The 22,732-nt window shown below is 45.7% G+C and overlaps 1 protein-coding gene across 3 annotated transcripts in view; it reads left to right on the plus strand.

The window, feature by feature from the left end:
- The window catches only part of Ptprg (protein tyrosine phosphatase receptor type G), a 670,876-nt gene that overhangs the window by 555,367 nt on the left and 92,777 nt on the right, over window positions 1-22,732 (plus strand). For all 3 annotated transcript variants that reach the window (XM_048356066.1, XM_048356067.1, XM_048356068.1), the window contains exons 9-11: window positions 11,958-12,142; window positions 17,168-17,276; window positions 22,637-22,686. In XM_048356066.1, coding sequence (XP_048212023.1) covers window positions 11,958-12,142; window positions 17,168-17,276; window positions 22,637-22,686 — 344 coding nt within the window. The remainder of the gene's footprint in view (window positions 1-11,957; window positions 12,143-17,167; window positions 17,277-22,636; window positions 22,687-22,732) is intronic.

Below are 22,732 nucleotides of genomic sequence, written 5' to 3' on the forward strand. Positions count from 1 at the left end.
GTGGCCATCCTGGTCCTTGTCTCTAGGCCAGCAGTGGTTTCATTGTAAGTTTGGGGACATCAGTCCTCCGAGAGGGTTCCTGGAAAATGTACTTTAGAGTAACAGGATTGTGCTTCCTAGCAGAAGTATGAAGCCAGAGTGTTGGCATGTAGCGAAACTTTCCCCAGGGACATGTGCAGTGCATTACACACAGTCCTGTCCCCTCACTGGTTCACCTCACATGTTAGTGCTTCCGTTCATCAGCCACCGTCCAGTCCCAGCAGGCTTCCCCTGTGCTTGGAGGCCCTCGACTCACCTCCACACTAACTGACCTCTCCTCAGCTTCAGAGCTCTAGAGGCCTTGGGTTCCCTCCTTAGGGACATTTCCCAACTGCCTTGGCCTGGCTAGTTGGGTGAGGCCACCAGTACCATTCCTACTTAGCATATGCCACTGTGTGAGTGTGTTTTCTCTTACGCATCTTTCCCACTACTGCAAAGGCTCCGTGCAGGGGTAAGACGACCCCCCAGCCTCCCCCCATCCCCCCACTCATTGTAGAGAAGATACAGTGATCAGTGTTGCCTCCTTAAATATTGGGATTATAAGGGGATTAAAGGAAAGAAAGGACGTGGATAGATGGAACTGATGGTTGGATGGTTGATGGTTGAGTTTGTGGGAGGATGGATGGGTAGATGGACAGATGATGGGTGAATAAGTAGGTGGATCTAACCCAGGCATGACAGGTAGCCAAGCATAAATGATTTTTTGCCACACAGCTGGCACAGTTGGGACCATTTACCATGTAGGCAGGATAAGTCTTAGAGGGAGACTATAGCTAGTCATTTGGGGTGAGAAATTATGCCACTCCTGGTGCCTATAATCAGAGAGGCTCCTGGTATTTGGGGAGTCACCTTGCACGTTAGGCCAAAGCCATTTACTTAGAAGAAGCTTGCTTTTGTTTGTTTTTTTGTTTTTTTTGTTGTTGTTTTTTTATTTAAGGAAGGGATCTGGTCAGCCAGAGCTCTTGCCTTAATCCTAGCTACTCAGAAGGCTGAGATCTGAGAATTGCAGTTCAAAGCTAACCCAGGCAAAGAAAGTTACTGAGATTCTTATCTCCAGTTAATAATTGAAACACCAGAAGTGGAGCTGTGGCCCAGGTGGTAGCCTTTAGCACTGAAGCCCAGGAACAATGCCCAGACCTCAGTTCAAGCTCCAGGACTGGCACCAAAAAGAAAGAAGAAGAGAGGGGAGGGGAAGAGGGAAGAGAAGGAGGAAGGAACGGAAGGAAAGATAGTTTCCTCACTGTCTCAAGGAATAATCTAACAAGCAAAAATCAGAGAGAAGGGCTCTGGTGTCTAGGCATTCCCTGCTGCTGCTGCTGCTGCTGCTGCTGCTGCTGCTGCTGCTGCTGCTGCTGCTTAGAAGTTGTTGAGCTGACGCTGGAAACAGATTCCAGAAGCTGTGGATCATTATCACATGTCGTAAATACTCCTCTTTATGTCTAGGCCAGGTGGGGCAGACTAATATCTTCAAGGCCAGCTTAGCAATCCTCCTATCTATATAGCTTTTGCTTTTCTTTGTTTGTGAATAGCAGTGTGGAAATGGATAAGGCCAACAGCATCCTTCCTCCCAGAGTCATGCACTTCCACTTTGTTGCTAGCCAGCGATCACAGCCCATGTATATGTGGGGCTCTGAGGTGTTAGCTTGAATCTGAGTGGAGCTAAGGGAAGAGTAGAGCTGGAACTAGACTGATCATCTTCTCCATTCTTCTAGCCGAGTCTTAAGCCACCCTGGGGTGGTTCCCGCATGCATTTCGTTAGCATTTCTGTTTAGGAAACTCCTGCCTTCTTATGGCCTGAGAAACAGACTCACCCTTTCAGCTCCTGAGAATCCAGCAGCGGAGCACGCCTGTGTGGCTGTGCTTCCAGTCATCCTTTGCTCTTCTCAGGCACAGCCAGAACCCTTCTGTTTCTGGCTTCACTCCTAAGACGCTCTCTTGATTGGTTTTTGTGATTTCAAAGCACTGGCTTCACCTGAAGTGAGTCTTGGCTGTCACATTACACATCGCTGCCTTTGCAGAGAAGGCTCCCACCTATATGTCTGATGCTAAACGCTGTCAGGTGTTATGGAGTGCCCGGCACCATGTGGTTTCTGTACATCTGGGCTGGCACTGGAAGCATTCTCCCAGAAGAAAGGAGCCTTCTCCGTGAGAAATATGCTGACCATTTAAAACCAGATGTTGATTTGCATCTGCCAGCTGTGAAGCTTGAGCCCCTCTGAGCATTTTGGACCTGTTTGGGAGAGGCAGCCAAGAAGCAGTTGCTGCTGTTCCATGTGCAAAATTGGGGATCTCCACTGAGAACACTAGATGGCGCTGTCCGCTCCTGGCCTGGGCTCTGCATGCCAAATGGCCTCCTAGCTCTGCTTGATTTCTAGGCCTCCCTGATTAAGCCATGTAGGAGCTGCCAGTGCCTATGAATGGGAGACCCAATACCTTACCATGTAGGGCTGTCCTTACCAATTGACCAGTTGATTTACATGTCACACCCCAGGGGTTGGAATGAATCGAATCCGCGTGCTTCAACCAGCTTACTCCCTTATCCAACCAGAACAAGGCAGAATGGTAGGTAGCCTGGAAGAAGTAGCGCTCCAAAACTAGTCAGGTGAGAGGCAGGGAGGGGACTCAACCTTTAATTAAGGCAGCCACCAAGCCCGTTTCCAGAAGATAAATTAAAAGTGAGGTCTTACAAAGCCAAACCATAGTTATGTAACATAACTTAAAAAAAAAAAATGATACCTACCTAAGCCAGGTATCAGTGACTCACACCTGTAATGCTAAGTACTCAGAAAGCTGAGACCGGGAGAGTTCTACCTCAAAGTCAGTCTGAGCAGAAACGTCTGTGAGAACTTTCATCTTCAAAGAGCCAGACATTTTTTAAAAAGCAGAGTTAGTACCATGGCTCAAAGGGTAGAGCACCTTCCTGTGAGCAAGAAAGCCAAGTAAGTGTGCAAGATTCCAAGTCCAAGCCCCAGTGTCCAAAAAAGAAAAGAAACCTAGCTAAGCCTGCATGCCAGAAGCAGAAACCTAGCTAAGCCTGTCCTGGACAGGTTAACTGTGGGACTTTTTACCACATTCACTAGGATTACTTGTAAACCTACCGTTTGCCTCTTGCATTTGGGATGGTGTTTAGATTTCAGTCTTACATTGCTAAGGGCAGTTTTAAACTTGCTTTAAATGACCCAGCTGCTCTTTTCATAGCTGTAACATCTTCTTAGCTCTGAGCAATAGGAGACCAGGTAGAGAAACCCCACTGCAATGCCAGGGCCCTGAGCCAAGTCCAGACTACATGCTAGATGCCCTAAAGAAATGAATTTGTCCCCTTCCTTTCCACGCTGTCTGTCATTTGCTGAGTGCAGAGTTTGGGTCAGGGGCAACAATAACTTTTCAAGTTGGCCCTCCTCTGTGGGCAGGGTGACCACGTGTCTGATACTCACTTTTTGTTGAGAAACCTAGATATAATCACCATGTGATTGCATGGTGTAGGAAAACCTCCAGAGGTTGCAGGTTCTATCAGTTCACAGACAAAGGACTTAAGACCTGCTTACAACACTAACTTTGAGGCCTACCCTCAGGCTGTGTGAGTTTTCTCTCCAGTTTTCCCATCACAGGGCCTTTGTCCAGTCTGTCTGTCTGTCTGCCTGTCTGTCTGACACATCCCAGCCTCTTTCCTTCGCACGGTTGAACTTGCAGTTCAAGTATCACTTGACTTAATAAATCTTCCCCAGCTACAAATCTAGATGAAGGTTTCCTATGAAACCTCCATACAACAAAAGCACTGGCACTTCCCTTAGGATCATATCACTGTATACACCCATTGGTGGTAGGAATCGTGGACCTTTTGGGTACCGTGGACCCCCGTAAGTGTCTGGCAGATCCCCTAGGCCTCTTCTCATACTTTATTGTAAGGAATATTTGATTATTCAGAAAGCAAGTTACCGTACGGTATTTTTAAGGTGATCACATGACTCGTGTATTTGCCTCTTTCTAGAAGATTGGAGTCTGGGTCAGCCTTTGCTTCTCCCCTTTATCCCTTATCCAGAGTATGGTATATAACAGGTATTGAGCAAATAAAATGGTGGCTCCTGTGGCGCATGTACATCTCCTGTGCTTGACCCTAGCACCATGTTCCCAGGCCGCATCGGATACCACACAGCTGGTTACCTCCATCATCAAAGCAGAATGGGGCAGGCCTTGATGGCGAGCCAGTGCCACAGAGTTACAGGAGGATTTGAAGACGTGATTCGTGAAGCCCAGCATCAGGCTCCTCTTTGGACTCATTGCTCCTCTTATGTCAGCATAGAGGAAAGGGTTAGCCATGCCTGGCATCGCTGTGTGTGTTTCCGTTATCCCCTGGGTGGCTTCAGAGGCCACCAGTCCCATGGGTACCCCTGATGGCAGGCGGATGGTGATTGGACTCGTTGAATTCACAAGGACCCCCCAGGAGTTGGAGCTGCTATGGAAATTGTCCAGAGACTCCCTGCTCTCATTTGTCATCGAGACGAGAGTCGCAGGGAGAATGGCTGAGGGCTGGCAGAATGGGAAGGAAGCTTTTTGCGCAGAGCATGGTTAACCCTCAAGGAAACCCTTGTATGGAGGCTTCCGTGTGGAGGCAGAGCGCCTGCGTGAGGCGGTGCCCATGCTCGAAGCGTGTGTGCCACTGACATTGGTGGGCAGAGTGTGTGCGGAGAGAACAGCTGTGATCACCATCAGACAACACACTGGGTTCCAGGTGTAACTTCTCCCCCCACCCTGTGTGCCCTTAATGGGGTGTATCAGTGATCCCCCAGCTCTGAGGACAGTCTAAGAGAAGATAGGCTGACTCTCACATAGCCTGTACTGGACACCTGTCAGCCCTCATGGAAGTTATGAATATAGAACGTGCCAAAGCCAGAGTCCTACCCTGATCACCTCCAGCACGGTCGTCAGCAATGGGGGAGGTGACAGGGATGGGGAGGTAACACCCCCAAAGCTCTAGAGATTGCAGGTTTGAAGTGCTACCTGCTTGTGTAGGGACTATGTGTTTACTGGGACTTCTTTGATATAGCCCTTTAGAAAGAGAATCCTTCCCTGAGGCCATTTCTTGGGCAAGTTCCCGAAGGGCCTGAGCTGAACAGGGGTAGTAAAGAAATGGCAGGCAGTAAAGCAGACTGAGGCAAGGCTGGCTCCTGGCTGTGGGTCTCCCACCTCCTCCACCCGCCCCCCCAGCTCCCTTTGCTCTTAGGGGGAGACGTGGGCTTTGCTCACAGAGCCTGGGCAGTCCCCACCCCGTGGAAAGCATGGTGAAGAGCACCAGGAAAGAGCAGAGCAGTGCCACAGGGCTGTGTATGGGGAGACGTCTTTGTGACTCCTCCTTGAGAGAGAGAGGGCCTGTTGTCTCTGTACAGGGTACAGCTCAATGGGGGACAGATGCTGGGATTTGTAGGCACGTGGAGATGGCACTGACTCTCAGAAACCCTACAACACAGACTCAGCTTCAGTCCGGAATGAGGCGGGTTGGTGGGGGAACACTTAACCATTGACTATGGAACCAATAAGACGGTGATCCTTCGTAGACTTGGAATCTAGGATGTGGGGGCCTCCGCTCAAAGCCTCTGCATTGTTCAAGATGCCTGGGGTCATGGGTAAAGATGGTTCCAAGAGGAACTACTAGCAAGGTGCACCATGTGAAAAGCTGATCAGACCTTGCTAGGAGCAGCACCAGAGCCCCCCCAAGAAGGGCAAAGCTGATATCAGGACACCTCACAGGTGATGTTTCCTTAAAGAGCCAAAGCTGGCCCCTCTGGCATGGGATATATGGAGTTGCCACAGGCAAGGTGCGCTTTGCAACTGGTAGGAAAGGTGCGAATACTAAGCACCTGTCATTGCCTCTGGCCACATTCAGGGAACTTTTGTTTCCTATTTTTGGTGGTTTGCTCCAGTCAGAACGTGGGGCCTCACACTTGTGAGGCCGGTACTTTGTTGCTTGAGACTTGTCCTCAGTCCTTTTTGTTTTAGTTGTTTTTCAGACAGTATCTTACACTTTTGCCCATGCACCCGTAGACTGTGATATACCTACTTATACCTCCTGTGGAGCCAGGATTTGAGGCATATACCAACATAACTAGCTTCTTTTTTAAGAAAAGAGCTCACTAGCTTTTTGCCTTGGCTGGCCTGAAACTATGGTCTACCCTCCTTGGTCTACCATTTAGCTAGGAGTTCAAGTGTGAGCAGAAGAGTCATCTGGCCTTGGAGGTCAAGCACCCAAGGGTGAAGGGACTGAGTGGAGTCAATTGAGCCCCGGATGGGTATGGGCTTTGGAGCATGGATTTCTTACACCAGCTCTTTGCAACAGAGCCATGCAACTTCCTGGTGCTGCTTTATCTCTGTTATACTTGAACTTAGGAAGGTTTCCATGGCTGGAAAGGGTTTCTGTACCAGCCGATTATGTTAGCAGCACTGTGTCCCAGAGTGCTGCCCACTTCTGCTTATGCTCTTCTAAGGACCTTTGGTCATCTTGCCTTTCCCCCAGCTTCAAAGCATTCTGGGAATTTCATTGCCTCCACAAATAGAATGGGATTGTTGACTGGCCAACACCTCCTTCCAGAGGTGTGAGTCCCATACAAATGTGAGGTCCCTGAAGACCACCCCAGGGGTGAAAGGAAAGGCCCTGATTTTCCAGATGGGAACTTCATCCATGGTGCTAAGGGACAAGGTGCTTTCTCTTGTTCTGACAATGAAATCAGAGGCCCTGCAGAGGACATGAACTTGCAGCCCAGACAGGTGGACAGAAGGCAAGGACACCATGAGGAGGAGCAGCCAGGCCATGTGATATTGAAGCCATGTTGGCAGTGAGGAAACTTCCAATTAGGAAATTGGAAGGAAAGAAAGGGGCCACCACATAGACCTCTGAACCATGACCCAGAGGAAAGTGCATGCCAGTCAGTACCGTAGACCTGAGGTGAACGCATTGAATGGGACATAGAAAGTGTCAGCCCCTGAGCTTCACTATGGAAGGCTAGGTGGGCAGAGAAGCCAGCAGTGTAATTGCTGATACTGTAAAGAATACAAATGCACTGGGCGCCACGTTTCCAAATAACAGTTTGATCTCACTTTATCTTCAAAGTCTGGAATCAGCAGACCACCGATGCATGGGGCCAAAGCTCACCCACCACCATCTTTTGTATAATGGGAACTGACAGTGGTTGTTAATGTTCTTAAACAGTAGAGAAAGATCAAAAGGAAATTTGTGACACCTGAAAAATCCAATGAAACTGAAATGTGGGGACCATAAATCAAGCTTTTCTGGCACAACCATGCTCGTTCACGTGTACTTAGTGCGATCCAGAGCTAGGAGCCTGTGCTCACACAGCTGGAAGTCCTTACTCTCTGGCTGTTGACAGACAGTTTCCCCGCCCAAACCCTCCAAATCTGACCATTGTGTGGGATGGGCTGGGGAATGGAGAGAGAAGAGCCCTTCTCATGGATGTTTTCTGATGCCTGGTCTGAAGCAGACATTTTAATTACAAAACTCCTTCCGGAAAGTGATCCCGGGGAGTGAGCTGTCCTCCAACAGCTTCACTCGGTATTTTCTTTATTTAAGTTTGTTTATGTATTCATTTTTGTCTGTCTTGGGGCTTGCACTCCAGGCCTTGGCGCTGTCCCTGAGCTCTTCTGCTCAAGGCTAATGGTTCTACTACTTTGAGCCACAGCACCGCATCCAGTTTTCTTGTTGGTTCATTGGAGATACGAGTCTTACAGACATTCCTGTCCAGGTTGGCTTTGAACCACAATCTTCAGATCTCAGCCTCCTGAGTAGCTAGGATTACAGGTGAGAGTCGCTGGTGCCAGGCTTAATTCAATATTTTCTAATATGTCCAGACAGTAGCATTCCATACATGGTTTCAAAGCAATGATGCCATACACTTTTACAAGCAGGAAATACAGCCATGATGTATGGAGCAAAATACTACAAGAAAATGTCAATAGCAAGCTATATACATTCTATTCCAGCCTCCAACCCAGTACTGGAGCGTGAACTCAGCACTTCATTGTGCTGAACTAGTCTGGTGTTCTACCATTTGAGTCATATCTCTAATCTGGTTTTTTGCAAGTTATTTTAAAAATGGAGTCCAGCAAACTATTCTTCTCGAGTTGGCCACAAACTGAGGTCCTCCAGCTCTTAGCCTCCTCAGTAGCTAGGATTACAGTTGTGAGAGTGCCTAGCTAACACATCCCATGTTTACCTCAGATGGTTTGTTTGTACTTTTACATATGAGTGAAGAGACTTATCCACCTAGATGTTGGACCCCCAAAACATATGCCATGGGGTTTTGTGTATGCGTGTTTGTGTGTGTATGTTGGTCCTGGGATTTGAACTAAGGGCCTGGGCACTGTCCCTGAGCTTTTGTGCTAAAGGCTGGTGTTCTACCACTCCGTTTCTATTGTTTGTTGGTTGGTTTTGTGTGTGCTTAATTAGAGATAAGAGTCTCATGGACTTTCCTGCCTGGGCTGGCTTTGAAGTACCACCTTCATATCTCAGCTTCCTGAGTAGCTAGGACTACAGGTGTGAAACTACTGGTGTCCAGTTTGCCATGGTTGTTTGTGTTCATACTGACAAGATTTGGGGTATTTTCTCTTCTTTTTACTTTTCTTTATTTACTATGTGCATAGAAAAACTTAGCAATTTTCATTTCCCAAAAAAATTTAAAAAAAAGAAGAAGAATGCCCAGTGCTCATGGCTCACGCCTGTAATCCCTACTTACTTGGGAGCCTGAGATCTTAGAATCACCATTTGGAGGCAGGCTGGGCAGACAAATCTTACTCAGCCTGCGCACGCGCACGAGCACGCGCGCACACACACACACTCAAGCCCTAGTGGAGGTGTAGCTCAAGTTGGTATAGTGCTAGCCAGGAGTGAGAAGGCCAAGTAGAAATCAAGGCCCTGAGTTCAAGCCCCACTACTGGCAAAAGAAAAACTAAAATGGCTAAGTAAATAAGAATGGATACATCCGCATGCGGCTGATAGAATTACTTCTGTGCTTGTGATGTAATTACTGGAGAGAGATAAGGCTCCCATATAGCACAACAGAATAAAAACATGGTAGGCAGTAGGAGGTACGGAAGTCAGATCATCAATGTGAGCTACAGAATATTCCAAACATATAAATAAATCCTCTTAATTTTCTACTAGTATTTGAAAACGTGGGGTGTACATTTTGGCCGATTCCCCCCCGCCCACCCCCTTATCTGTGACTGTCTTGAGAAACAATTCTTCCTACATTGGTTTTATTTAAAAGCAGTGGCTTGGCGCCACCTAGTGTCCATGTTATATCATTTCCCCCTCTGTGACTCCAGTAAAGACTCCCTTCATATTCTTTGATGTCCCAGCTCAGGTGACGTTCGTGTGGCAGGCAGCAGATTGCCTCCTGGGGATTTCATGGGGTCAGTGGGAATGCCTCATTAGTTTATCCCGTCTTAGCCACACAAAGCACACCTCTCACAGAAACATGGTTTAGCAGTTGAAAAGCAAAAGGACGCCTCCTTGTGAAAACCTATATCTGCCTCTTCTCTCCAGCCGTGGCTCCTGAAAGCTCATGCTTTTCTGGAAGGCTTAGCTGGCTCTGAGGGCTGCCTTGGGTGTAGGGATCTAGGGTGGAAATAGAGGTACCTGGTTGGTGATGGGCTACCTTGCATGCATTTGGACCCTGGAGGTGCCTGGGTCAGAACTGAGCCCTGGTTCCTAGACCTGTCTTCTTCAGTATGTACCCCTCTTTCTACCCACCTCCATGTTCCAAACTTACACCTTCTCAATCACTCTCCCCTGATCTCTTCCCATGCCCACACACACTCCTTTCCTCTCCTCACCTGGCCTACCTCTAGGCTTCTCAACTTCTCCATCCTTCTGCCCTGGAACCTGCCTGCCATTTCTCTGCCAAGGTCTTGGGTGACGCCGCCTGCCGGGCCCCTCCTCCACTCTGGAGCCTGCTTCCCTACTCACCCAACGGGCCCATGATCCTCTGCTCATGGCAACTTCACATCAGCATTTCTGACTCAGGTCTTCTTGGTACTTGCCAAGGGCTTGCAGAAGAAAGATCAAAATCCACATAAAATTCCTATGACCTTTCTCCCCAGTCTCCCTGGTGCCTTAACACCTCCTCATTCTCTTCCTTGCCTCCTTCTATTGATTGCTTTTATCCAGGTCCTCAGCCTCTGCTCCTGTGGTCTTTTCTTCCCTGACAACATCCCAAGTACTTCCCACACGCCTCCCCCTGGGCCCCACAGGCTGAGTCCAGTCCACGTCTCAAATGTTTCAAAGCTATCATGTGCCCTCCTCCCATCCCCAAAGTCTCTATCAGCTCTGAACGGGTCGGGTGATTCATTCTTACTGAATCTCTTCGTTTTAGACCAGTGGTTTTCAACAGAGGGCAGTTGGCCTGGGAAGGGACATTTTCTGATGTCTGCAGACATCTTTAGCAGCTGTCCTGCAAGACAGACAGCCCCCAAGAGCAAAGATTCGTTTGCTTCATGGGTTCAGGAGTATCCAGGCTGAGACACCCTGTTCCACACATACAAAGTCAGACTTAAAACTCTATACTTCAATAGGTTTGTGCACGCACAGGTGCTCTGTGTACCTTCAATTCTATGCCTCTCTCCCTCCTCCGCCCAGCCACCAGGATAAAAAGATGTACTTGCTGACCTCTCCTTGTAACCCACTGTGGAGTGATGCACAGTGTTCCGCTGTTCCAGACAAAGCCATTTTTTTCTCCTCTGTGTGTCTTTCCTTTAAAATCACATAAAGTCCTGCAGCAAATTGTATTCATTTCCACTCTGAGATATTTGCAATATAACTTCACCTGCAGGTTGTGTTAGGTAGGACACTCTACAAGTCAAATGGATGGCTTCTTCAAAAAGCCTTTGTTGTAAGCCAGGTGCTGGTAGTTCACATCGCTCATCCTAGATACTCAGGAGGCTGAGATCTGAGGATCACAGTTCAAAGCCAGCCCAGGCAGGAAGGTCTATGAGACTCTTATCTCAAATTAGCCACCAGAAAACCAGAAGGGGAGCAATAGCTCAAAGTGCTTAGCGCTGGACTTGAACAAATGAGCTTAGGGACAGTGCCCAGGCCCTGAGTTCAAGCCCTAGGACTGACCCCTTCCCCCCAAAAAAGTCTCTGTCATGGAAAAAAAGTCCATATGACTTGAGAGGGGGCTACTAAAGTGTGAGAGAGGAGGAAGGTGACAGCTTTAAGTGATTTTTAAGAAGTGGGGAAAATTGAATATGGATTGTGTATCAGGCAATGTTATGAAATTCATTATATGCAAATAGCCTAGTGCAACTGTTCACTTTATGCAGTTAATATATGTTAATGAACACGATTTCTAAAACTAGACTATTGAACCAACATTTAATTTCTAAGGTATGACACAGATGTCATGATTGTATGGAGACATAGCTTTTCTCTTCCAGGGGTTTTGTTGGAAGTTCTGGTGTTAGCAACTCAGGGCCTCAAACTTGCTCGGTTGATGCTCTGCCACTTAAGCCACACCTCCAGTCTGTCCTTTGGCTGGTTAATTTGAAATGGAGTTAGACAGATGTTTTTACCTGGGTTGGCTGAAAGTCTCAATTCACTGTTAACCTTTTGAGTCGCTGGAATTACAGGCATGAGCCACTGGCATATTGCTGTGAGGATGGCCTCTCTCTTAACAGGTGCAGGCCAGGGTATTTAGGGTTGAAATCATAGACTGCACTTGGTGTTCAGTGGCTCACCTGAGTGTGCATGAGTATTCCTAGATGGTAAAGAGGGAAGGACACCCACGTGGTAAGTATTGATGGTAGGTGGGCTTATTTGAAGTCTTCGAGGCTCATGCATTTAGGGGTGTTCCTGTGAGCAATGGCTTGAGCCAGACACCCCCCCTGAGCTTGGCCCTGTGTTTGTTTAGTCTGCAGTTCTCCGCCCATCCACATGAAGGTACAGCCTCTGAACCAAACGGCTCTGCAGGTCTCCTGGAGCCAGCCCGAGACCATCTACCACCCGCCCATCATGAACTACATGGTCTCCTACAGCTGGACCAAGAATGAGGACGAGAAGGAGAAGACATTTACCAAGGACAGTGACAAAGACTTGGTAAGGTCGCTCCCTGGCCCATTCTGAGTGGATCCTCCAGCAGTTCCAGCCCTCTCCTGGACCTCTTTCACCAGCCATTGTCCCCCTGCCTTCCCTCACTTCCTGTTTTATCCTCACAACACTTAGCAGCTGGGAGCAGGAACTGCTCTGGTTCCGTCTCCTTGTACCAGCATTCAGGACTCACAACCATAGTGTCTCCATTCGACCCTTGTCATCTCACCTGATTATTGTGTATATTAAATCTACTACACAAGTATACCATGGGTCTTGGTCCCTAGCAGGCACTATGTGAATACTTTGTTGTTGTTGTTGTAGGGCTTGAACTCAGGGTCTGGGCACTGTCCCTGAGCTCTTCTGCTCAAGGCTAGCACTCTACCACTTGAAGCCACAGCTCCATGTCAGGTTTCTGAGTGGTTAATTGAGGGTAAGAGTCTCATGGAGACTTTTCTGCCCCAGCTGGCTTTGAACCGAGATCCTCAGATCTCAGCCTCCTGCCTAGCTAGGAATACAGGCACGATCCACTAGCTCCCTACTTATATGAACACTCTTGATGTGTGTGTTTGTGCCAGGCCTTGGGCTTGAACTCAGGGCCTACGCTTAGGCCTTTTTCATTCATTGATAGCTTTTTCATTCAAGACTGGTGCCCTACCACCACTTGAGCCACAGCTCTGCTTCTGGCCTTTTAGTGGTTAATTGAAGGTAAGAGTCTCACAGACTTTCCTGCTTGGGAAGGCTTCAAATCAGGATTCTTTGTTGTTGTTTTGGTTTCTTTCTTTTTTTTTTTTTTTTTTACTTACTGTAAAGGTAATGTACAGAGGGGATACAGTTACATAGGTCAGGTAATGAGTACATTTCACTTGAACAGTGTCACCTCTTCCCTATTTTTCTCCCTGATTTTTTTCCTCCCAACCCCCTCCCCTACAGGTTATAGAGTTTATTTTCAACATTGGGTCTAGTGAGTATCACTGGTACGGTCGTTTCCCCTTTATTCCACTAATTCTGTGCTTCCCCTTTCCCTCCTCCAAACAGATAAACTTACATACAAGACAGAAAATACAGAAATCAAAACAGCAACAAAGAGGAAAAACAAAACACAAAACAAACCAAGATTCTTAGACCTCACCTTCCTGAGTAGCTAGGATAACTGGCGGGAGCCACCAGCCACCCGGCTTATGAATACTCTAACAATAACACCACCTCCATCACCATCTTTCTCTCCTACCACCCCCACGGTCCCCAGACCCCTGGCACTTCCTGTATGGCCCCCTCCTATTCCCTGCCGTGGAACCCTGTGGCTAGGCAGTTAGTTTTACCTCTGTGCTTCAGTTCTTAAATGCTGTGGTATCTGTCCTCATTTTGAAAGAAACAAACCTTCCTGGTTCAACTTCTCTTCACATGTACATGAACATTGAGCATCTGACACCCACCCAGGCCCTTCAGAGCAGGTGTCAGTAGGAGCCATCTTTTCCTCCACCATCTCCAAGTCTTTACTAAGAAACTCCAGACATGCTAGTTTGGAAAGCCTGGCTGTGCTTATTGTGAATCAAAGGAAGGCTTCAGAATAATGAAACCTATCGTTGTATATGTAGGTGAAAACTGAGGTGGCACTGAGTGGGGTTCTTAATGACTGTTACCATTTTCCCCCCTTCTCCTCATACAGAGTCCTTCCGGGCCCATTCAATCAGTGATACAATAATGCTTTTCATATTCCTTCAAATGAACATTCTTTTGACTGCGTTTCCATTTAGATTTTCAATTTCCCCGCTAGACATTGTTATCTGGGTCACATTAGAGAAGCAACGAGCTTAGAGAAATCGACTGGGAGGCACCCAAGGTGATCCCGAATTCTAACCTTGCTTTTGTCACCACACAAAGTCAGCAAAGGGGCCGGTCCTGGCTGAACTCACGCATGCAGCAGTGAATACTTCTCTCGGCACCTGCTCCGTTTCTCGTTCTAATTGGAAAATAATTCAACATGCGGAGATGAGTAGATACCGGCTGGAAATGAATTCTAATAAATCTCTGCAAAGATGAAGGGAAGATTTTTGCTAGGAACAGAATAAGGGGCGTGGGGGGGTCAGAGGTTTGGAAAATGAGGCACAAATTAGTTTTAGAGAAAGATCGAGAGATACAGAGAAAAATGTGCTTTGAAAAGCAAGTTCTGTTTCATAAAGAATTTGAGTGGTTTTTTTTCTTTTAGAACATACAAAATTAATATTCTTAATTCCTCAGCATGTCAAGACTGCTGACTTAGTGTAACAACACATTTCTCTAACTTACAGTTATTGTGGCCCAGAAATCTGTAAGTTATGTTTGTAGTACTGAAGTAGGGATGCAGATAGATTCCTATTTCCTCACCGCTAAACTGTGAGACAGGTATAATTGCTCACTTAAACAAGACCTATAGTTAAAAATACTATGAGCCTGGGCTGGGAATATGGCCTAGTGGCAAGAGTGCCTCGTATACATGAGGCCCTGGATTCGATTCCTCAGCACCACATACACAGAAAATGGCCAGAAGGGGCGCTGTGGCTCAAGTGGCAGAGTGCTAGCCTTGAGCAAAAAAGAAGCCAGGGACAGTGCTCAGGCCCTGAGTTCACGGCCTAGGACTGGCCAAAAAAAAAAAAATACTATGAGCCTAACCTGGTGTTCCCATACAGCTTGAACTGAGAGCCTGGGTGCTGTCCACCTCTTTGTGCTCAAGGCTTGTGCTCTACCACTTCAGCCACAGTGCCACTTCGGGTTTTTGAGTAGTTCATTGGAGATAAGAGTCTCATGGGGACTTTTCTGCCCGGGCTGGCTTCAAACCTCGATCCTCAGATCTCAACTTCCTCAGTATCTAGGATTACAGGCGTGGTCCACCAGCACCTGGCCCATACAGCTTTCTATACATGACCCGGAGAACCCAAGTCTATTACAAGACCTCTCACCTCTTGGGGAATCTGCAAATCAGTGGTCCATTTTGTTGACTTTTTTAAGTAGCAGGTACTAGCTTCATTTAGGTATCAGTTACAATGCCTTGTCTTTTATTAAATTTTGGTTTGGGGTAACTGGGGCCTGAAATCAGGCCCTCACTGTCTTGGTTGGCTTTTTCACCTAAGGCTGGCACGCTATCACTTGAGACACAGCTACACTTCTTACTTTTTGCTGATTCCTTGGAGATAAGAATCCCATACTTTTCTGCCCAGGGTAAGATGACAGGCATTTTTGGTGCCTATTGTATTTCCTTATTTTTGTAAAGCCATTGGAATAAACAATGCAGAGCTGTGACCCAAATTTGGCTGGTGATGTTTGATCACAGGTTGGCAAATGTTGGGCCAGATAGTAACTAGTCTACATTTCACAGACAATCTAGCCTCTTTGGTAACTACACAACTCACTCTGCCAGTGTAGGGTGAAAGTAACTTTACATGATACATCCATGAGTGGCTGGGACTGTGTGCCAATAATACTTTATGAAAACAGATGGTAGGCCAGATCTGGCCCCGCAGGCCGTAGCTTGCTGATCTTCCTGAGGAACACACGTGGCATGGCTTCAGCTGCTCACTGTGTTTGATTTACAAGCTGGGTTTGCCTGGCCTAGTCTTAGGTCTCACCAGAGTCTGTGGGGGTGGTTCTTTGTATCCCTTCCACACTGTTGAAGGTGGCAGAGGCTGGAAGCCATTAAGTAGCCAAGTGGGAATCACACCATCCAGAGTACAGTGACCAGGTGGATCTTCATGATGTCTGGCCTGATGCTCTTGCTGCCTGTCCTCTGATACACACAGTAGGAAATAAGAAGCTGGAAAGAGACTGGCACACAGTCAAGTTCTCTTTCATGTCCTAAAGTCTGCGAGGCACTACGTATTTGATCTTGTAGGTTATTATCTAGGATACACAGTTAGCCAGGCATGCTAGGGAAGCTACAGCAAGATTGCAAGTCTGAGGTGAGCCTGAGCTATGTAGTATAACATCCCGTCTCCAGAACTTTTTAGCTTAGCCAGGTACCAGTGGCTCACGCCAATAATCTCAGCAACTTTAGGGGCTGAGATCTGAAAATCATGGTTCAAACTGACTCTGGGCTGGAAAATCTTGTGAGAGGCTTTATCTCCAGTAAACTATCAAAGATGCCAATAGTAGAGTAGTGGCTCACTTGGTAACACGTTAGCATTGCACAGACAAACAAAAAGTTTAGGGACAGTGCCCAGGCCCTGGCCCTGGGACTAGCACTAGTATGTGTGTTAGCATTAATATATAGATGTGTGTGTGCATATGCACTAATATATAACTTATAATATAATGTAATATATTCATTATAATTACTATATTAGTTTTAATATACTAATTGTAATCACAATATTATTATATATCTTATAACAATATAGTATAATAATACAGTATATATAATATAATGTTATAACATGTTATAGTGTAATATATAATGTTATAGTGTATAATTATATATAATATATTATGTGGTATATAAAATTGTATAATACATTATAGCTAATATATTTATATCTAGTTAATGTATTGACCACAATCAATATATCACATTACATGTTATACATTATATATAAATATTATGTTTTATATATATCTTATAAGGTAAAGCTATTAACAATTATGACAGACAAGCTTCAAAGGGGGCTAGAGACTGGTTTTAAGACACAGTGAAGAATGATACGGTTGTTTCTCCTTTCCTGTGTAAAACAGCTTTGCAGACAAGGTCCCTTGTGAGAAATCTTTATTGCATAAAAAGCCCCCCGAGGGTGGAGAAGCTCTGGCCCCCGGGCTGTGTCAGAGCCGAGAAATCCTTTGGTACATGTCACAACAGACACCTGTGCGCCTCAGCCGCCCAAGACCATCTGCCAGTATCGATCATTTTGTGTGGTCCTTGAAGGGTTTTACAAATATACAAAAAATGGTTTTTGGTGGACAGAAGGTTTCCTGCCTTTGCTGAGGTACCCAGATTTGCCTGAGATTGCTCCGTGTGCCTTGAGTTTGATGAAAAGCAACTGACTGCCATCTCTTTCTTCCCCACAGAAAGCCACCATTAGCCATGTCTCACCCGATAGCCTTTACCTGTTCCGAGTCCAGGCCGTGTGTCAGAACGACATGCGCAGTGACTTCAGCCAGACGATGCTCTTCCAAGGTGAGCCGGGCTCCCTTCCTCTTCCCACCTGGGGCGCCTTGAGCTACCCCCATCTTCATGGTTTTGTCTTTTTCCTCTTCTGGGGCTTGGACCAAACAGAATATATGTGACTTCATGTTGAGTGTAGGGATGAAACCATACCCAGAAGACCCAGGTCATTCAAATCTGTACTTGGAGTTGGTGGTTTTACAGGGCAGAAAACAAAGCCAATCTATTATTATTATTATCATCAGCTTTGTTGTTCTTTTCTAACTGTAGAGAATCAGGTTCAGGGGCCTTAATCTGACCTGTAGTCCAGGGTGATCTCAGGTGATGAAATCACCTCTCAGGATTTGATGTGGAAATCCATGGATTTCTCCTCGAATGATCAGCACAATTCGGTTCTCTCAAGAACTGGAGCCCAAAACAGATGCAGCTCACCTTTCTGACTAGCCAGCCAGCCCAGCCCCACTGTGTGCCAGATCCTTGAGATTCCTAGAACCAAGATACATGATCCTGCCGGCAAAGGACTACTAAAAATTTCCAGGGCCAGAAGCAGGGTGAAGCCAGTGGGACTTAACCTATCAAGAAATGTAACATTGTAATGGAATACTTTTTTCAAGCAAAAACAGGATTTCATGAATAAAACATCAGAATTTGCAGTGATTTTGGTATTCTTTATAGAAAGAGGCAGCCGTTTCTGGCCCTGCTCACTCTGAACCACAGTAGTTTTATGTCAGGCCCCAGGACCAGCCTGGCCCACAGCACAAGGCTTTCCTCAGCCGTTCTGAGGCTTTTCCTCATGAGGGTCTCTCCTTCCCAGGGCCTCGGCTGTCCTATCTATAAAGTGAGATAGCAGTTTACTAGGCCACAGGCTTGTCACCACTGTCAGTCATGGGTCTGATGAAGTTGGTGCATCTTTTTACTAGAAGATGGCAGGAAGCTGCAGAAATGCAGTGATGCTGTATGTGAGATTCAGGGGGAGTAGCGACACCAGCCCCAGCAGTGTCTGGGAGGTGTACACAGCGATGAGACCCTCCCAGACCCACTGCTTCAGAACCTCTGCAGTAGGGGCCCAGGACTCTGAGCTCTGGCAAGATGGCCCTTGGGTGAGCTAGAAGGCCCACTCATGCCATGCCAACATGCTAGGTTCTGGGTCTTGGGGATCAGTCCTGGCTACCTTTTGTTAGCTGAGCCATCTAAGAATGAAGCTGCCATTGGCCAACTCCAAAAGTGGTATTAACATCACCAACGTAACCTGATTCCTGAAGAATATCACAAGGCAACGCCTGTGGAGGCAGGAACACAGGGCTAATTCCAGGCTCTGCTCATTCCCTTATCTGCATACTTGGGACCCAATGAGCCTTTCACATTTGTTTTTAAGGGTTCAGACCACTTGCCTCAAGTTTAGCATCCCTGATTGAACAATTGGGAATCCAGAGAGCTCTAAAGTCCTACACCATTTGACTGTCATAACAGTGGTCATCAAATTTCAGACATGAGATTGTTGGATTATCCTAGGACTGACGTAAAACTAAAAAATTGATTAACTTTGGGTCACAAGGCTTTCAGCCGAGATTTCTTCCAAGGGTCTTTTTTCCTAGTTGGAAATTTTTATAGGTCACATTGTAAGATTTGTTTGCTATTGATCACATCCTTTTCTTAAAAACAAAAAAAGTAGCTAATTGAAATTGGTGGCGTTTTTTTTTTTTCATAAAGAAAACTTGCTCACTCTGACTATCCATAATCTTGAAGGTACACTGAGTTAGGACCACAGGCCAAGGTCAACTGTGAGACTGCCAAGGAGAAAGAGAAGAGATGGCCAGACTGGGAGCTTGCTGAGGCCGGGCCTGGGCACCTTGGAGTCATAAATCATGATTAGTCCTCCTCTGAGCTCTGACCAAGACCCTGGGATCGGCAGCATGGCCTCTCCTGATTAATAGCCCCTCAGCTGCCTGGCTTCTGCATAGACTTTGAAAAATTCAATGTTTATAATATAATATAATTCAAAAAGGCCCTGTCAGCTATAAATTTATAGCAGGGAGTGTTTTAAATGTTTGATCACAGAGACTTGTTGAATATGGCCAGTGTCTCTGGGTGTCTGCCAGTTTTCTTTGGTCCCAGGTGAACACACAGATTGGCTCATTTTGTGTGCTGGTGGGCATCGGTGTTGGCCCAGAGGCAGTAGCCTTTCTCTACCTGGCCCCAGACTGGACTCCCATTTCCCTGCATCTACACCGGCCCTGTATACTTAAAGCCTGGCCTGTTCCTACTGAACAAGGTCAGTGCTTATGAGCCAGACAAGCCAGTATCAATTTGGGGCTTGAACTCCACACCTGGGTGATGTCCCTGAGTTTTTGTGCTCAAGCCTAGCACTCTACCATGGTGAGCCACAGCTCCACTTCCAGTTTTAATTGGAGATAAGAATCTCATGGGGGCTGGGAATATAGCTCAGTGGTAGAGTGCTTGCCTTGCATGCATGAAGCCATGGGTTCAATTCCTCAGTGCCACATAAACAAGAAAAGCCACTTAGCAGTGCTGTGGTTCAAGTGGTAGAGCATTAGCCTTGAGCTTTTAGAATAAAAAAAAAAGGCAGGGGCTGGGGGGGGGGGACAGTGCTCCGGAGCCCTGAGTCCAAGCCCCAGGACTGGCAAAAAAAAAATAAAAATCTCATGGACTTTCCTGCCCAGGCTGGCTTTTGAACCACGATCCTCAGATTTCAGCCTCCTAAGTAGCTAGAATTACAAGCCTGAGCCACCAACACCCAGCCCCAAATTTACTGTTACAACTTCAAGCTACACAGCAGCTTTGTTCACAATAATGAGGTTTTTAAATAATAGATTTCCATTTGATTTGGGTGCAATAGAAAACCACATGGCATATTTTCTCTATTATAGGAAATAGAGTGATCTTTACATTTTATATAAGATAGTGAGAAGTCTTATTTACCTCACTTGCAGTCATAATGAGCAATAATTATGGTGTGATGGTTGCAGCGCATGGTCACATCCATTGTCTTGAATCTCACAGATGGTAGCTTGTAATGTAGGTGTTATTTCACAGATAAGACTGTAGTTTAAGGTATAAGTAATTTGAGAAAAAGCTCTTAGCTAGTAAGTAAATAGAGTTCAGGGGTTTGGTTTGGTTCTGTGTTATGTGGATATTTGCACACTCACACACATGCATACCAGTACTGGGGATTGAATTCAGGGACTCATTCTTTCATGGCTTTTTGTACTCAAGGCTGGTGCTCTGCCACTTGAGCCGTACCTCCACTTCTAACTTTTGGCTTATTAATGATACGGGTGTCTTGGATTTAACTTTTTTCCTCCCAGCTAGCTTCAAATTGGGATCCTCAGATCTCAGACTCCTGAGTAGCTAAGTTGCAGGCCTGAGCCACTGGCACTAGCTGAGTTGTTTTCTTATTCTGAGGCTCAATCATTTCTATACAAACAGTTAATTATTACTCAATACCCTGAGTTTTCAAGGGAAGGATAAAGAGATTGGCAGCTCTTTGAGTAAAATGTTTTGCTCTTCTCAATTGTCCTAGAAAGTGGAGGTTTTCTACCATAATCTTTGAGCCTAAGACGCCATTGGATAGCCTGACAAAGTCTACAGATGGTTCTTCCTAAAGCCTTCGAATCAATAAGCAAATTGCTTAGGAGATCGATTCATATTCAACTTCAATTTATATTCAGATACCACTGTGAAAACATTATAGACAAATGAGGAAGGCAGCAGTCTATATACTAACTGTATTAAAGCATCCAATGACACGTGATGTGTCCATCAGCCGCTGTGATTCCTGAGTTGGTGGTGAGCCGGAATAGTCACCAGGTCTGCAGAGGGAGCTGAGGTTGATTGCCTGCATTTGTCGTGGAAGGAGGTACACCATTGCAGGGGTGCTTAGCCAGAATCAGGTGTCCCTGTGTCCCTGTCTCTGCTTTCCCTTAAGTACCATACCTTTGATGGTAAGCGAAGCACCCTTGAGGTAAAGGGTGCCATGAGTCTTCCTCAGTGTGATCAGTACCTTGGTAGATGTACTTTGATGGTGATAGAAGGAAAATCGAAAAAAAAGACCCTCACATGCTGAGGGAGTGAGTGGCTATGGAGTGTATAGTAAGCTAAAGATGTGTACTAGACTAAAAGGTTCATAGAAATGATGATTAATAAAAAGATAATACAGAAGGAACCAGTGGGTCGATATGATTCCCATCAAATAAAGTTCAAAACAGGCAAAACTCTTGAGAGTAGTCCAGTGGCCTCTATCAGTGTATGTAGACATCATGTCTGTATCTTAAAGTGGGTGGTGGTTATGTAGGCATTTACATGTGTAAAAAAAAATTAAACTGTCAGGTTGGATACTCTTGAGGTTTTAAAATAGATTTAGTTTTCAAAGTAAACTAGATTTGTGGACCTTAAGGTTACTGAATGTAAACTACACATTGTAACAGTAGTCATTACTGGACGTGTCAGCATTAGCCCTCTCAAAGTAGCTTGATTGCTTTATGAAAGGGCCTTTAAAGTTGTTGTTTAGCAGTGACATTTAAAATGGTCCCAATTGCTTTTCTCTTTAATGTGACAAAAAAAGAGTAAGGATCAAACACTATTGCTTTTGAATGCCATAACTGAGCTATTAAAACTGTGACTGAGGAAAGGAAAAGGTTTAGACTTTAAAGAGCAAAACAAAAACAAAGCGTCCAATGGAAGAAATTATTCATGAAGCCTTAAAAATAATTAAACTCTACACTTACATCCTGTGCATTACATATAATATTTACATATAATATATACCTCAATGAAAGTCTTAAAGGTTTTTTTTAAATTAGCTTAAGACAGAAGACAGCAAACTACAGAGCACATACAGCCAATGTTCTGCTCTCTGTTTTGACATGACCCATAAGCTATGGATTGTATACTCTGACATGGTTGAAGGAAAAATAATCAACATGAAAATTATAAGTAGTTCATTCAGATTTGTGTCGGTAAGATTTTGTACCCGCACTATCACTGTATCTTATCTGAGTACACTGGATACTGTATATACTGGTATTAGAACTAGGGAAGTGAACGGGAATATCAAAATTGAGAGACAAAGGATAAAAAGACAAACGACTCCAAAAGCAATACTTGCAAAACCATTTGATGTAAGCCAACTGAACAACTCATGGGGGCAGAGGAAAAGGGGGAGGAGGAAGGAGGGAATGAGGGTAGGGAGGAGGTAATAAACAGTACAAGAAATGTACCCAAGGCCTAATGTATGAAACTGTAACCTCTCTGTACATCACTTTGACAATAAATAAGAAAAAATATTTAAAAAAAGATTTTGTTGGAACCAAAGAATGATATTCTGTTCACATTATATCTTCTTTTTTTCTCAGCTAATACCACCCGGATATTCCAAGGAACCAGGATTGTGAAAACAGGAGTGGTAAGTAAAGAGAAGTTGGTGGCTTTAAGTCCTGGCTGGGTGTTCA

Source organism: Perognathus longimembris, chromosome 10 (assembly GCF_023159225.1).
Source record: "Perognathus longimembris pacificus isolate PPM17 chromosome 10, ASM2315922v1, whole genome shotgun sequence".
Taxonomy (NCBI): domain Eukaryota; kingdom Metazoa; phylum Chordata; class Mammalia; order Rodentia; family Heteromyidae; genus Perognathus; species Perognathus longimembris.